The sequence below is a fragment of the Natrix helvetica genome (genome assembly GCF_964273705.1).
Source record: "Natrix helvetica genome assembly, chromosome: 16".
NCBI lineage: Eukaryota > Metazoa > Chordata > Lepidosauria > Squamata > Natricidae > Natrix > Natrix helvetica.
The window spans coordinates 7,215,607-7,232,105 of NC_138563.1; the positions used below are offsets into that span (position 1 = coordinate 7,215,607).

General features: G+C 47.1%; 1 protein-coding gene across 2 annotated transcripts in view; it reads left to right on the top strand.

Annotated features, from left to right (window-relative positions):
- The first annotated feature begins 5,753 nt into the window (after window positions 1-5,753).
- The window catches only part of NRXN2 (neurexin 2), a 363,942-nt gene continuing 353,196 nt past the window's right edge, over window positions 5,754-16,499 (top strand). The window contains exon 1 of one of the 2 annotated variants that reach the window (XM_081968494.1): window positions 5,754-6,325. In XM_081968494.1, coding sequence (XP_081824620.1) covers window positions 5,944-6,325 — 382 coding nt within the window. In that variant the 5' untranslated portion in view covers window positions 5,754-5,943. The remainder of the gene's footprint in view (window positions 6,326-16,499) is intronic. The other variant, XM_081968495.1, reaches the window with a different exon arrangement.

Consider the following 16,499-nt stretch of genomic DNA (forward strand, 5'->3'; position numbering starts at 1 on the left):
GGAGGTCTTCTAGTCCAACCCCCTGCCTAGGCAGGAAACCCTACACCATTTCAGACAGATGGCTATCCAACATCTTCTTAAAGACTTCCAGTGTTGGGGCATTCACAACTTCTGGAGGCAATTTCTGTTCCACTGATTGATTGTTCTAAGTGTCAGGAAATTTCTCCTCAGTTCTAAGTTGCTTCTCTCCTTGATTAGTTTCCACCCATTGCTTCTTGTCCTGCCCTCAGGTGCTTTGGAGAATAGCTTGACTCCCTCTTCTTTGGGGCAACCCCTGAGATATTGGAACAATGCTATCATGTCTCCCCTAGTCCTTCTTTGTCTTAAGTTAAACATACCCAGTTCCTGCAACCATTCTTCATATGTTTTAGTCTCCAGTCCCCTAATCATCTTTGTTGCTCTTCTCTGCACTCTTTCTAGAGTCTCCACATCTTTTCTACATCGTGGTGACCAAAACTGAATGCAGTATTCCAAGTGTGGCCTTACCAAGACCTTATAAAGTGGTATTAATACTTCACGTGATCTTGATTCTCTCCCTCTGTTGATGCAGCCTAGAACTGTGTTGGCTTTTTTGGCAGCTGCTGCGCATGGCTGGCTCCTGTTTAAATGGTTCCCCACTAGGACTCCAAGATCCCTTTCACAGTTACTACTACTGAGTAAGGTATCACCTATACTGTACCTGTGCATTCCGTTTTTGTTGCCTAAATGTAGAACCTTACTCTTTTCACCATTGAATTTCATTTTATTAGATAGTGCCCAATGTTCAAGTTTGTCAAGATCCTTCTGTATCTTGAGCCTATCTTCTGGAGTGTTGGCTATTCCTGCCAGCTTGGTATCATCTGCAAATTTGATGAGTTCCCCATTTATTCCCTCATCCAAATCATTGATGAAGATGTTGAAGAGTACTGGGCCTAAAACAGAGCCTTGGGGTACTCCACTGCATACTCTCCCTCCATGTAGATGCAGTTCCATTGAGGACTACACTACACTACATTGAGGTTGGTCAGCCAGTTACGAATCCATCTGGTGGTGATGCTGTCTAACCCACATTCTTCTACTTTATCTAGTAGTAGGTTATGGTCTACCTTATCAAAAGCCTTACTGAAGTCCAAGTAAACTATATCGACGGCATTCCTCTGGTCCCCTAATTTTGTCACATTATCAAAGAATGTAATAAGATTAGTCTGGCATGATCTGTTTTTGACAAATCCATGTTGGCTTTTGGCTATTCCTTTGTTTGCTTCTAGGTGTTCGCAAATTCGTTGCTTGATTATTTTTTCCAGAATCTTTCCTGGTATTGAGGTCAGGCTGATAGGTCTGTAGTTTCCTGGATCTATTTTTTTCCCTTTTTTGAAGATGGGAACCACATCAGCTCTTTTCCAGTCCTCTGGTAGTTCCCCGGTGCTCCAGGATCTCTGAAAGATATAATTCAGTGGTTCTGAGATCTCGTTTGCTAGTTCCTTCAAAACCCTGGGGTGTAATCCATCCGGTCCTGGTGATTTGAACTCGTCTAGGGTAGACAGGTGCTCACTTATCATTTTCTTCCCTATTTCAATTTGTGTTCCTAATCTGATTTTTGTGGTGCTGCTTTTGATAGGTTGGACTGTTTTATCCCTTTGTGTAAAGACAGATGCAAAACATGAGTTAAATAGTTCTGCTTTCTCCCTGTTGCTTGTCACCTTCTTGCCACTTTCTCCCAGCAAGATGAAATACATTCATCAGGAATAAAAAGACACACTTAGTGATAGTCATAGGTTACTAACAAGCAATCAAATCATACTAGAAAAAAATGAAACAATATAAATTGTAAAGATACAAGCAACATGGTTATAGTCATAAGCGGAAAGAGATAGGTACTAGAAGAGAGATAGGTACTACCTTATCTCTCTTATTTCTCTCTATCTAGCTTCTTTCGGGGGTCAAAAGATAACTTCGGGGAAACACTGTAGGAAGGAAGAGAATAAGAATAATAGTAATACAGTCTTAGTAGATAATTTGACAGTGTTGTGGGGATTAGTTGTTTAGCCGAGCGATGGCATTCTAGTCCAAGGGTGTCAAACATGATTTCATTGAGGGCCGTATCGGGGTTGTGTTTGACCTCGGGGGGCGTGGCGTGGCCGGGAGGGAGCATATGGCCAGCTTGCCATCACTTGTGTTGGGGGTCCCTGTGGTGGTCTGAGCACTTTGCCAGCGAAAACGGGCTCCAGAGCTTCGTTTTCGGCTGCGGCGGCTTCCTGCAACCCTCCGCCAGCGAAAACGGAGCTCGCCCTCCCAAGCAGCGTTTTCGTTGGCCGGTCCCTTGCTATTTCCAGGGCGGCCCTATTGGCCAGATCTAAGCATCCCCCCCCCTCCCTAGGCTGGATCCAGCCCCCCGGGCCTTGAGTTTGACACCTCTATCTAGTCCTATTGTTGTGGTTGTGGATGATGGGACTTCAAAATGCCAGTCGGCTGCAGGTTAAATACAGCAGGTGCTGACAGGTGGCTGAAAGCTTTCCAAAAAAAGGGGAAAAACTCAAATCAGGAAATTTCATTGGGGAGCAGGAGGGGAATCCTCACCTCTTCCGTCAATGAGGAGGCACAAAAGGAAAAGGGAATGCTTTTTTTGGGGGGGGGATAAACTGGGGGTGCCTTCTCCACCCCATCCCCCCCACCCCTCGCTCTGTGGTGCCTTTGCTCTTGCACCTTCTCTCTCTCTCTCTCTCTCTCTCTCCCCACTCCCTCGCTATAAATAATCAGGCTCTTCGAAAGTAACAAGATGCAGAGTCCCGCTCCCTTCCTGAGCAGCAGGCGTTGCGGGGAGGGCTTAGGAATAAATTGCATCTTTGACAGTCAGTTACAAGGGTAATCATTCCAAAAAAGCAATTTGATGGGGAGGAAATTTGCATCGCATTAGCACACGGAATGACATCGGATCCTGCTCGGGTGGCTGGGGTAGGAGGATGGAAAACTGGAGAATGTGGACACTTCCTTCTCCCATACTCGGAGAAGCAGGTTCCTGGGAGGTAGGGTGGCGGAGGTGGGGGAGAATCACATTTTAATTTGGGAATCGATATGTTTCTAGTCCTCATGGCTGAAGGGACACTCTTTTCACTCAGTGGACTATGCTTGTTACGATCACCAGAAGAGACGACGCGTTCTATGTGTCCCCGTGAGCAAAACACAGAATATACACATTTTTCTCACTCTTTTTTTTTTTAAAAAAACATGGTTGAATAACTACTTTCGAACAACGGTTCCTCGCTTGGGTACGGAGTAATTTCATTGTCTGCATTTACACAATACAGTGAGTCAGACATTCGCCAAATGGGCTGGGCTGGTATAGGAAGGGAAAGTAGGGGGGGGGGAAAGATAACAGGAGTTAACCCAAACAGTAAACAGTAACAGAGTTGGATGGGACCTTGGAGGTCATCTAGTCCATCCCCCTCTCATGCAGGAGACCTGTACTAGGGATTTGAACTGTCGATCTTTCTGATCGACAAGCTCAGTGTCTTAGCCACTGAGCCACCTACTGCAGGTAATCCTCGACTTATGTCCACAATTTACGTCCCCAAAATTTCTGTTGCTAAGCAAGACAGTTATTAAGTGAATCCCCCCCTTTTACAACCCTTCTTGCCACAGTTGTTGCACTTCCAATTGTTAACGGTTGTGAATCTGGTTCCCTCATTGACTTGGCTTTGTCAGAATTTCACAAAAGGGGATCACATGATCCCAGAACACGACAACCGTCATAAATATGAGTCAGTTGACCATAGGGATGCAGAAATGGTCGTAAGCGTGAAAAAATCCTGTTACATTGTTTTAGTGGCGTTGTCCCTTTAAACGGTCACTAAAAGGACTGTTATACTTCGAGGACTACCTGCACAGTACGTTGTATCAGGGCAACTATAGAAAGTCCTTGACTTACGACCACAATCATGACTGGAACTTTGTTCGCTAAGCAATGCAGTCAAACGAGCCATGGGCAATTTGGCAACTGTTTTTTTGCTGAGTCATTAAGCGAATCACCAGCGTTGTTAAACAAATCTGGCTTTCCCTATTGACTTGTTCGGCTGGGATGGTCGCAGGTGGCAATCATCTTTGACCCCAGAACATCGCAACCGTTGGTAAAGGCAAGTCGATTACCAAGTGCTCGAATCATAAATATGTTAACGGTTGAGTTGCTGCGACGGGCGTAGGTGTGAGGATTGATCATAACTCACTTTTTTCAGCACGGTCATACTGTTGTGGCCCACCAGCAGAGCTGGCAGCAGAGGCGGACAGTGAGGAGGGTTGGGGAGGAACCTGGGCCAGTCCTGGAGTCTGGGGAAGGCTCTGGTGAGGGCTCTGTGTTGGAGGCAGAGAGGGGGCCAGGGCCGTCTGACGGTTATCAGCTGCCTTCAGAGTCAGACATCAGTGAGGCAGAGGAACAGCTGGAGCCTGTTCCCAGTGTGCACATAGGCAGAAGAAAAGAACAACTCAGAAATCAGGCTTGACTTGGGAGTAAAGTCAGAGGTGGACAGTGATTGGCCTCTCCCATAGGAAATAAAAGAGGAGCGAAAGGGGAGTGGAGTTTGCAGGAAACAATTCCTTCGTTCGGTCGTTAGATTCCTTTCAGGAGTGTGAATCTCAGAGACTCTGTGCCCAGTCTTTCACTTTCACTCACTTTTCACTTTTAAACTGTTCAATCTACAAAATAAATAGAATTTATCCGGTTTGGGCCGGATTGGGCGAAACGGAAGTAGCGACAGTGGGAGGCTCCGCCCATCTCCCTGGACGCTTCTGGGCATGCCCAGAAGTGTCGCATGCACGCACAGGGAAACCAGTAGTAAAAAAAAAAATGGAAACCCACCACTGGTACGAAACCAAGGGAAGAGGACACAAACTCCTCAAATGTTGTCCTTCTTTTCTTTGGCCTCATCCACCTGCATTGGGCAAGGGTTTTTGCCAGAGTCAGCCGGCAGGATGGGAGTTGTAGTTGAGTAGCTTCTGGAAATCTTTCTCTAGCGATGGGGGACCTGGGTGGACCATGAGCCTAGATTCAATTTTTCGGGGTGGGGCTGCAAACACTGGAAGCTCCCCAGTTGAGGCTGAAGGACATCCCTGTCTGTGTCCCCAGCCAAAGACAAGGCTGGCGATCGAAAAACAAACGGATTGAAATATCGGTGCAGGATGTCCATCCTTTTCTCTCTCCCTCCCGTTCACAAATTGTCTTTTCTTTTTCATTCTCTTCCCAGATCCGAGCGTCTGACGATGCGCATTCCAGGCTGAGCTCCGAGCGCACCTGGAGGGCTTTCCCTCCAGTGGATCTTGAGGAGTTACTGGCGGCAGCCTTCTCCGTTGGGGAGGGTGGAACTCAGCTCAGCTTGCCCCAGACGGCTGCGGAGGAAGATGCTGTATGCCAGTCTGTGAGAGGCTCCTTCCCTTGTGGGAAGGGGACCCGTCCGAAGGACTTCCGTGGCCCTCCCCTACGCAAGCAGAATCTCTTCCCTTCCTCCTGCCGGCCTCACCGGCTCTTTTGTCTAAGGAGCAACCCTTGGACCGGCCTTCCTCCCGCGGGATTTTGCTCTCCTCCCGTCTCATGAGGATTTGAGGGCGTCCCTGAGGGGGCCCCCGCTTGACAGTGGGCCTGCCATGGCGAAGTCGGTTTGTTTGCTGGTGCCTCTGGCGTTGCTGGTGGGCTTGGTCCTGGGCCCCGGAGCCAGAGGAGCAGCTTTGGAGTTTGGGGGCATGCCGGGGCAATGGGCTCGCTATGCCCGGTGGGATGCCAGTTCCTCCGGGGAGCTGAGCTTCAGCATCAAAACCAACGTGTCTCGCGCGCTGGTCTTGTACCTGGATGACGGGGGCAACTGTGACTTCCTGGAACTCTTGATCTTGGAGGGCCGTTTCCGCTTGCGCTTCACCATCTCCTGCGCGGAGCCGGCCAGCCTGCACCTGGAGACCCCCATCAACGACGACCGCTGGCACATGGTGCTCTTGACCCGCAACTACCGGGAGACCATGCTGGTGGTGGACGGCGAAGCCCGGGTAGCCGAAGTCAAGTCGAAGCGTCGCGACATGGCGGTGGATAGCGATCTCTTTGTGGGCGGCATCCCGCCGGATGTCCGTTTGTCAGCCCTGACGCTCAGCACGGTCAAGTACGAGATGCCCTTTCGCGGGATGGTGGCCAACCTCAAAGTGGGAGACATGCCCCCCGCCCTCTTGGGTAGCCAGGGCATCCGCAGCGACATGGAATACCTGTGTGCCAAGCAGAATCCCTGCGTCAATGGTGGGATTTGTACTGTGGTCAACAGCGAAGTGCAGTGTGATTGCCGCCTCACCGGCTTCCAGGGCAAGTTTTGCAGCGAAGGTAAGAGGGCCAAGCAGGGATTTCCCATCTTTTGACGCTCTAGGATTGGCGGGAGCTGCTCAAAAGGAATAGGTGGGTTTATGGGTTGGCATGTTATGGGACACAGTGGCTCAGTGGCTAAAACACTGAGCTTGTTGATCAGAAAGGTTGGCAATTCAGCAGTTCAAATCCCTAGCGCCATGTAAAGGAGTGAGCTCCCGTGACTCGTCCCAGCTTCTGCCAACCTAGTAGTTCGAAAGCATGAAAAAATGCAAGTAGAAAAATAGGAACCACCTTTGGTGGGAAGGGAACAGTGTTCCGTGCGCCTTCGGCATTGAGTCATGCCGGCCACATGACCACGGAGACGTCTTCGGACAGTGCTGGCTCTTCGGCTTTCAAACGGAGATGAACACCATCCCCTAGAGTCAGGAAAAACTAGCACAGATGAGCGAGGGGAACCTTTACCTTTACCTGTGTGGTGGGACCCAGCCTCCTCCTGCCATGCTGGGCCCAGCAGTCGTCACAATCTACTCTTCCCTGTTGGGGTAACAGATGTGGTTTGATCAGAGCTAGATGTGGGGTTGAAGTTATGTGGGATCCCCATGTTGTATGAACCCAACCACTGAAAGATTGCCCTGTTTAAATGTCTATGGCAGGAGTTCCCAACCAAGGGTGAGAGATGATATTCCAGGGGGTGTGGAAACCTGGGTTCAGATGTTTCAAAATTATAGTGTACATGCATAATTATATGCATATAATTATTTACTTTAGTAAGGGGTGCGAGAATATATCACAAGCATTCTAGAGGTGCAGGATATAGAAAAGATTGGGAACTCCTGGTCTACGGAGATTCTCCGACCTCCAGGTCATGGTTGTCCCAAAAGTGCTTTTTCAAGAGGAAACTGGACTTTCTGGTTTTCTTCTCTGAAGATCTTTCGCTTCTCCTCCAAGAAGCTTCTTCAGCTCTGACTGGATGGTGGAGAACGGAAGGATTGATCCTCCTTGCAGACAGCTGGTCATTTGCATCCTTTTAGAGGGTCATTAAGGCCACTTGGAGGTTTATTTGTGTCTTCTTTAAAGACATTTTGCTTCTCATCCAAGAAGCTTCTTCAGCTCTGACTGGATGGTGAGGAACGGAAGGATTTATCCTCCTTGCAGACAGCTGGTCATTTGCATCCTTTTAGAGGGTCATTGAGGGCACTTGGAGGTTTATCAGTGTCCTCAGGGTCACCTGAGTGGTGCAAATGGGTGTGAAGGGACCCACTTATCTGAGGACACAGCTTCTTGGATGAGAAGCAAAACGTCTTCGTTTGTTTGTTTGTTTGTTTTACTGGATTTATATGCCGCCCTTCTCCCAAAGGACTCAGGGCGGCGTACAACATTAAAAAACACCCGGAAGTTAACAAGAAATTAAATACATATCCAAAAAAAAAACCAAACCCAATTTATAGGACAACACATTTAAAAAATGAGTTAAAATTAACAGGCCAGGCTGGCTTGCTGGAAAAGCCAACTTTTTAGGGCATGTCGGAAGGAAAACCAGGAAGTCCAGTTGCCCCTTGAAAAAAAAAAAGCACCTTTGTGTGTTTACCCATTCTATTTTGTTTTTATTGATCTCTGCTGGGTTCTAAGCAAAGACTCACAGCCTCCCTTTTTTCGTAAAACACCTGGCCCATTGTAAAGGAGGCTGCTGAGCAGAAAGAGGTTTTAACAATCGTAATCCTGGCTTGGGATTGGAAGCCGCTTGGCCCCCATTTCCTTATCTTCCTGGGCTTCTCACCCGTCCACGTTCTGTAACTGGGTGAAAAAAAAGGCCCAATTTCTCCATGCAGGGAATGGATCCAGCGGAGTACAGGTACGCTCCTGATGTTGCAGCGGAGCGGTGATGTCATTGCTTTGCTTCTAGCAGCGGCAGCGAAAAGCTCCGCTTCAGTTTTTCATCCCTTGGATGGAACGGCAGATGCTCCAGTCGAACTGCCAGCTCTCGACGTCTTCCTCTCGAATTGGGTTTAATCGTCTGAAAAATGCGTTGCAAAAAAACTGCTGCTTGCAGTTGAGTCTTTTTCCCAGTACCCTGTTTCCCTGAAAATAAGCTTTAAGACTTGTGGACTTCAACTCCCAGAATTCCTCCTCTCGCTCTTCATCTTGATGATGCGCGGACGGGCGGGGGGACGGAGCTAGAACCGGTTCTAAACGGCACTGTAGATTTGTGGAACCTCTTCTATAGAAGAGGTTAGAACTGGCAGGAACCCACCCCTGAGCCAGCGCCTCCAGGGTCCCCAAACTCAGGCCTCTGGGTCTAAGCCACTATTTTTAATTTCCCACAATGCCTATGTTGTAGTGTGCGACCAGGGCAATGTGGGAAATTACCATGGGCAGGAAGCCTGGCTATTCAGAACTGCTTGCGGGCATCCATGCTGCCTGCCATGTCCCTGAGCATCCCTTGGCTGATGGTGTGAGGCCTGGAGGCCATATCTTGCGTTGGGCCTTTCGGCCGGCCACATTCAATGCTGTGGGAAAATGGGAGGGAGGGGATTATATGGAGCATGGGAAAGATATAGAGTCAAAATAAAATTCCTTTCTCAGAGAGTCAAGGACGTCTTGCCCTGGACCTGGAGTGGTTTGACTGGGAGGTATCTCCAGTTGGGACAGTGCCTGATTGGATCATGGGATGGACATGTGGGTGCTGGGCAGGGACTTGGACTTTCACTTGGGTGGGGAAAAGCTGGAAGCTTCCAGATTGGGGTTTCCCCAGATGTGCCAAGATGACATCTCTAATAAAATGGGACTTTTAGGAAACTCAAGTCTTCTTTCATTGGGGGTCTTACTTAGAACCCTGACAGATGGAAGAAGGACCCGCCAGACCTGATCATGAGCCACCGTGGCACAGTGGTTAGAGTGCAGTACTGCAGGCTACTTCTGCTGCCTGCCGACTGCCTGCAATTTGGCAGTTCAAATCCCACCAGGCTCAAAGTCGATTCAGCCTTCCGTCCTTCCGAGGTGGGTAAAACGAGGACCCAGATTGTTGGGGGGCCAAGTTGACTCTGTAAACCGCTTAGAGAGGGCTGTAAAGCGGGATATAAGTCTAAGGGCTATGGCAATTGCTAGCCCTACAAATCCCGATCCAGTTTTTCTCATTTGCTTTATCCTCCATCATTTATTCAGAGCTCCTTCACCAAAGCTCCTTGGAGGGTTTAAATCAGGAAGAAAAACGTTGCAGTGGATTGATAAGGTTCACAGATTGCCCTGGTTTTGTTTGTAGAAAAAGTTGATCAGGGTTATGGGCAGAAACCACAGTTCAGAAACCATAGTTTGCAAACCTCCTTCGGGGATCTAAGATTAGATGTACGTTCTTCTCCCACCACCTCGCTTTCACTTATTTTTTGAAAAATTCTTTAACAGTTGGGTCATTGTTTTAATGGTTGGTTGTAAACCTCCCAGAATCAAATTCAGCGAAAAGGTCAGCCGTATAAATTTATTAAATAAACAAGGAACAATGGCCATGGTAGTAAATTAAATAACTCATGATGACTTAGCTACAATATGTAAATGACGGTTTGGTTCATATTGCATTCTAAATTTGGACCCCAAATTATTAGGTATTGTGGGGGGGGTCCCAAATACATTGTATTTTTTTTAATATGCATTGGTGTAGCTCCTATTCTTGACTCTGCTCTCAGGACTGGGGGTTAAGACTGGATGTTGGCCCTTTGTTTATTTTTGCCAGTTTGAAGTCCATTTAATTTTATAATTGTTTCATTTTCATTTTCCCTCCCGCTACTCAGTCTTTTGGGAATGGGGTGGTCTGCAAATCGAATAAATAAAAATAAATAAAAATAAATAAAATGCAGGACCCCAATCTAAAAAAAAATCCCAGCCCCCACAGTATTTTGGCTTAAATGTGACAGCAAGACAGCATGCTAAACCAACCTACCCAAATGTCTTAGCTTATTTTAATGTGTTGAATAAACCCTGCTAAGGTCTTTCCTGGGCTCCAAGATCACCGCAGATGGGGACTTTTAAGAAATTAAAAGAGGCTTGCTCCAGGGGAGGAAAGCGATGGCAAATCTAGACAGCAGCCTAAAAAGTAGAGACATCACCCTGCCAATCAAAAGTGTGTCTAGTCAAGGCTGTGGTTTTCCCACTTGCCATGGATGGCTGTGAAGGTTGGAGCATAGGGAAGGCTGAGCGCCAAAGAATGGAGGCCTTTGAACTCTGGTGCTGGAGAAGACTCCTGCATTGAGTCCCTTGGACTGCAAGGCCATCCAACCGGTCAGTCCTAGAGGAGATCAACCCTGGCTGCTCTTTAGAAGGCCAGATCCTGAAGAGGAAACTCAAAGACTTTGGCCACCTAATGAGAAGGAAGAAGGACTCCCTGGAGAAGAGCCTCATGCTGGGAAGGATGGAGGGCAAAAGAAGAAGAAGGGGACGGCAGAGAATGAAGTGGCTGGATAGAGTCACCGAAGCAGGCGGCCTGAGCTTCAATGGACTCCAGAGGATGGGAGAGGATGGGAAGGCCTGGAGGAACGTGGTCCATGGGGTCGCGATGGGTCGGATACGACTAACAGCTAACAACAACAAAAGTCTATCACACCTTGTTTCGTTCCGAAGGGTTTGAAATTGCAGCCCCAGAACCTCTATTGTGTTGTATTCCTGGACTTACCCTTTCATTCCATTTGAAGAACAGGGTTTTTTTTTCCAACGGTGAGCAGGGGGATTGGCCTATTTAAATTAAAACGTAACTCGATTGAATTTTAAATTCCAGCTTAAATGAAAACGGTGTTAATTAAATACAGTTAAGATGAGGTAGCGGCTGCCTTTCTCCCCCACGTGCTCTGCTCGGAGAGCGCTAACCTTGGTTAAGCTTTTTAGCACCGTCGTGTGTCAGCCCAGCTCATTTGGTTAGATGGTGATTTACTGGGCTACGCAACCCCAGGAGAGGAGTTAATTTGGGGACCAAGCTACAGTCAGTTTTTCTGGGCCATTGCAACTTCTGATTGCTAAACAAATGGTTGTAATTCGAGAAGGACCAGCAGTGAGGAGAGTAGGCTGCCCTGGTCTTTGTGGGGCTGCCCCAGAGAGGAGTGGGGTCAAGCTGTTTTCCAAGGCACCTGAAGGCCAGACAAGGAATAATAGATGGAAACTGATCAAAGAGAGATTCAACCTGGAAATAAGGAGGAATTTTCTGACAGTGAGAACAATCAATGCATGGAACAGAAGTTGCCTTCAGAAGTTGTGGGAGCTTCACCACTAGAAGGTTTCTGGACTGGACTGCCAGCTGTTAAAAATGGTGTAGGGTCTTCTGCTTCAGCGGGGGGAGGGGGTTGGACTAGATGACCTACAAGGTCCCTTCCAACTCTGTTAATCTGAATCTATCTAAGATGATCAAAGGCTGCGAGGCTAAAACATACGATGAATAGTTGCAGGAACTGAGCATGGCCAGTCTAGGGAAGAAAAGGACCAGGGGGAGACAGGATAGCAGTGTTCCGATATTTGAGGGGCTATCACAGAGAGGAGTTAGGGGGTCAAGCTGTTATCCAAAGCACCTTTGAAGGCCAGAGAAGGAATAATGGATGGAAGCTGAACAAGGAGAGATTCAATCTGGAAATAAGGAGGAATTTCCTGACAGTGAGAACAATCAACCCATGGAACAGAAGTTGCCTTCGGAAGTTGTGGGAGCTTTCAAAAAGAGACTTGACTGCCACCTGTCAGAAATGGTGTAGGGTCTCTTGCTTGGGCGGGCGGATGGACTAGATGATCTACAAGGTCTCTTCCAACTCTGTTAATCTGTAACTCAGAAGCTCCTTCTGTAGACGTGAGGCTTAGACTTTTTGATTCCTGTTGGCTCTTCTCTCATCAATCTTATCGGTGTAACACACTTGCCTTCAGCCCTTCTGACCCAACTTGTCTTCTATCTCCTCTTTTTCTTCAACTGCTGGCAGCAATGTTAGAAACTCCACAGCAATGAGACACTCTCCGTTTACATAACTCCTCTGCGAGCCTTCCCCTCGTCTCGCACCAGACGCCGAATTGTGCCCATTGACGTCAAGAGCATCCTCTTGGCTTTCTCATTCACACACACAGACATAACACAACGCCCACACGACGGCCTCTTTGGCTAGGGCCCCCACTTGCGTGCTACCTATTGTGTGGGGAGGGAGGGAGGGAGAGAGAGGCTGACCGACAGAAGGCTGGACCAACTGGCCGAGCTGGTGGCTGGAGAGAGGGGGCCCTTGGTGACGCTGCTGCTCTTGTGGCAGCTCTGGAACTTTGGCTGGCTGACTTCTTGGCGGCTGGAATGATTGACAGCTGGGCGGCTGTTGCCTGGGCTTGTTGCTGTGGAAACGCCAGTCTAGCTGGCTGATGGATTTAGAATAGGAGGCATGACGGAATAGGAGGTAGGGGGCATTTTGGGCAACAGGCAGAAGGATTTATAGCAAATGGAAAAGCACTTAGGTTTATATACCGCTTTGCAGTGCTTTACCGACCTCTCTAAGCGGTTTACAGAGTCACAATCTGGATCCTCATTTTACTGACCTCATAAGGATGGACGGCTGAGTCAATCTTGAGCCAGTCAGGATTGAACTGCTGGCAGTGGGCAGAGTCATCCTGCAATACAGTATACTAACCACTGGGAGGGAGAAGAGATAGGAAGGAAGGAAGGAAGGAAGGAAGGAAGGAAGGAAGGAAGGAAGGAAGGAAGGAAGGAAGGAAGGAAGGAAAATAGCAATAGCCCTTGGACTTATATACCACTTTACAGTGCTTTTCAGCCCTCTCTAAGCGGTTTACAGAGTCAGCCTCTTGCCCCCAACCATCCCCGTCTTCATTTTACCCACCTCGGAAGGACAGAAGGCTGAGTCAACCTTATTTATGGAGGAGATTTGGGGTTTTTTTGTTTTTGTTTTTTTGGGATGGCAGTGGACAAAACATTGCTGGCGCTGTCTGCATCAGTGTTTCATTTTTTGAATAATGGAGCACCCTGACATGTGTGAAATCTACCTGCAAGTTTAACGTTAAATGTCGCAAGAATCTGTTTCACAATCACTCATGGTGTAATTGTAATGACCTTTGCTGTTGTAAGGAATAAGCATTTTTCATGTGTGTTAAATCTTTTTTTTATAGTGTGCTGCATCCAGTTTTGGTCACCACATTATAAAAAAAGATGTTGAGATTCTAGAAAGAGTGCAGAGAAGAGCAACCAGGAAGATGAGGGGCCTGGAGGCTAAAACCTATGATGAACGGTTGCAGGAACTGTGCATGTCTAGTCTAGGGAAGAGAAGGACCAGGGGAGACAGGAGAGCAGCCTTCCAATATTTGAGGGGCTTCCCCAGAGAGGAGGAAGGGGGTCAAGCTATTCTCCAAGGCACCTTTGAAGGCCAGACAAGGAAGAATGGATGGAAACTGACCAAGGAGAGATTCAACCTGGAAATAAGGAGGAATTTTCTGACAGGGAGAACCATCAACCCATGGAACAGAAGTTGCCTTTGGAAGTTGTGGGAGCTTCATCCCTGGAGGCTTTCAAAAAGAGACTGGACTGCCATCTGTCAGAAATGATAGAAGGTCTCCTGCTTGGGCACAGGGGTTGGACTAGATGACCTATAAGGTCCCTTCCAACTCTCTTATTCTGTATATTCTTACATTTTGAAATATTCTGCTCCCTCCTCAGACACATTGCCCTTGGTGCACATAAATCCTTTGGGGTTGTGTCCACACAGCATGCACACTTAATTAGGGCAGTGAGAGCCTTGGCAGCTGCATTCATGTATGTTAAGCTTAATTAGTTTTAATCTCGGACTTTCTTGCTTGTTTGCTTAACGTGGCGGCTGGCTTATGATTCGGTGACTGCATTCCCACAACATTCTGAGCCGGGTCAACGGAAGTCTTAGTTAGCTGTATTAACAGTACAATATACATGAAAGCATTTTAGTGTTAATTCGTGTATGGTTTTATGTGGTTTAGTATATTGTGCAAAGGCAGCAGCTTTTGGGCAATTTAATTATTCTGCATTGTGTGCAAATCCAGAAAATTGGGTTAATTCACTAACCAAGTTAAGTATGTTGGGTGAGCCCAGCCAGAGAATAAGAAAGAGGTGGGAAATGAGATGGCAGAGACTCTGAAATGCTTGCCTATCTATGCAGGGAAGTCTTTGGGCTGTAGGATTGCAATGACCCAAGTTTGAATCCTTGTTCAGCCATGAGCTTTACTTGCCTGGGTTCACACAATTTGCCGCACAAGCCTAAAATGGAGCGGGTACTTTGTCGCTCAGCATATTGTTGGGATCCAACCCTGGTCTTGTTTTTAGCAAGCTTCGCGAAGCAGGCACAATAATCCAGAAAAAAAGTTATTTTTTAATTTGCGTACTAGCTAGATACCTGTGCTCGCGACGAAACTATGTGATTGGGCTATGCAGGAGAAATTCGATTCACAATCCGTTGGATCAGTGGTGGCCGGTGAGTGAAACACATAAGGGAACATCGCTCCCATCGCCTTGAGTCCAGACGCAGTTCTATAGGTGGAAGGCGTAGACGTTTTGGTGAGGCACTGACGTTTAGTACTGTAAGGAGCCCCAGACCGCTCCTGAGTGAAGGAGTGGAACGTTTGCCAGTTTGAACTGAGGTAACAGAATGTGAGGCAACTGGCAGTTGGAACAGAGTTCTTTTCAGTTGGGGAGGGAGAGTAGAACTCCTTAGCATCAGAATGTGTTAATTATTGTATAAGAAATACTAATGATCATTTTGAAAAATCCTTTCTTAGCGAACACCTAGAAGCCAATAGGAATATACATGCCAAATTTGAAGTTTGTAGGCTATACGATTCTGGAGATTTTGTGATGAGTGAGTGGTACTTGTCTTTTATAAAATATAGATTACATGTTGTACATATTGTTATCATATCTTGATAACTCAGCTGTGCTATTTAATGCATTGTCTGAATCTAATCCCTGAGTGACTTTGAACCAGCCACTTTCCTCGTGGCAAAAGGTAAAAGGGGCAGAGAACTGCATATGCCCACCCAAAGCTCTTGGGACTACAGTAAATGTGAATAATGTAAATAACAATGAGGACCAGTATCATGAAAGCAGAAATCATGCCTTGCGATTGGGTGGACCTTTCAAAGTCTTCCATTTCATTTGCTCACCTTGCAAAAATCTGGACTAGGATTTGGCTTACTCAGTTACTTTGTAATTGCCTGTCCCTTACTTGCAATACAGGTAGTCCTCCATTTACAACAGTTCACTTTAGTGACCATTCAAAGTTAGAACAGCATTGAAAAAAAATGATTTTGGACCATTGTTCACTCTTATGACCGTTGCAGCATGTGATCAAAATTCAGAAGCTTGGCAGCCGGTTCGTACTTACGACCGTTGCCTTGTTCCAAGAGTCACGTGATCCCCTTTGGCGACCTTTTGACCAGCAAAGGCAACAGGGGAAGCCACGTTCACTTAACAACCCTGTTACTAACTTAACAACTGCAGTGATTCACTTAACAACCGTGGCAAGAAATTTGGTGCTCCACTGTGGTCGTAAGTCGAGGACAACCAGTATATGATTAAACCAATATATCCGTTTTTGCAGGCTTGTCCTTGCCACTCTCAGAAATCTCCTGCAGGGTTTCTTATTATCTTGCTTCATTCGTCTCGGTTAAGGGCAGGTGTGGACAGATTTTTGAACAAAGCCGTGGGCTGCAACAGCCTTCACTTTTTTAAAAATTTTCTAAGGAAGCTTCTGAGCCCACACAGGGCTGAAGTCATTTTTAGAAACAGAGAATGCCTCAGAATTCATTGGGACAGAGAGTGTCTCTGCTTTCCAGGGTCTTGGGACAATGAGAGTGGGATTTGGACCTGTTGTATTTTAATTAGCAGCTCACTCCATCTTGTCCCGAGAATCTGTTTCACCATCACTCATGGTGTAGCAATAGCACTTATAGCCCTTAGACTTATATACCGCTTCACAGTGCTTTTACAGCCCTCTCTAAGCACTTTACAGAGTGGGCCTATCATCCCCAACAATCTGGGTCCTCATTTTACCCACCTCGGAAGGATGGAAGTCTGAGTCAACCTGGTCAGGATCGAACTGCTGGCAGTGGGCAGAATTATCCTGCAATACTGCATTCTCAACCACTGCGCCACCATGGCTCTTAGATAGATGTACAGATAGATGGATGGATAAATAGATATAGATAGATAATAAATAGA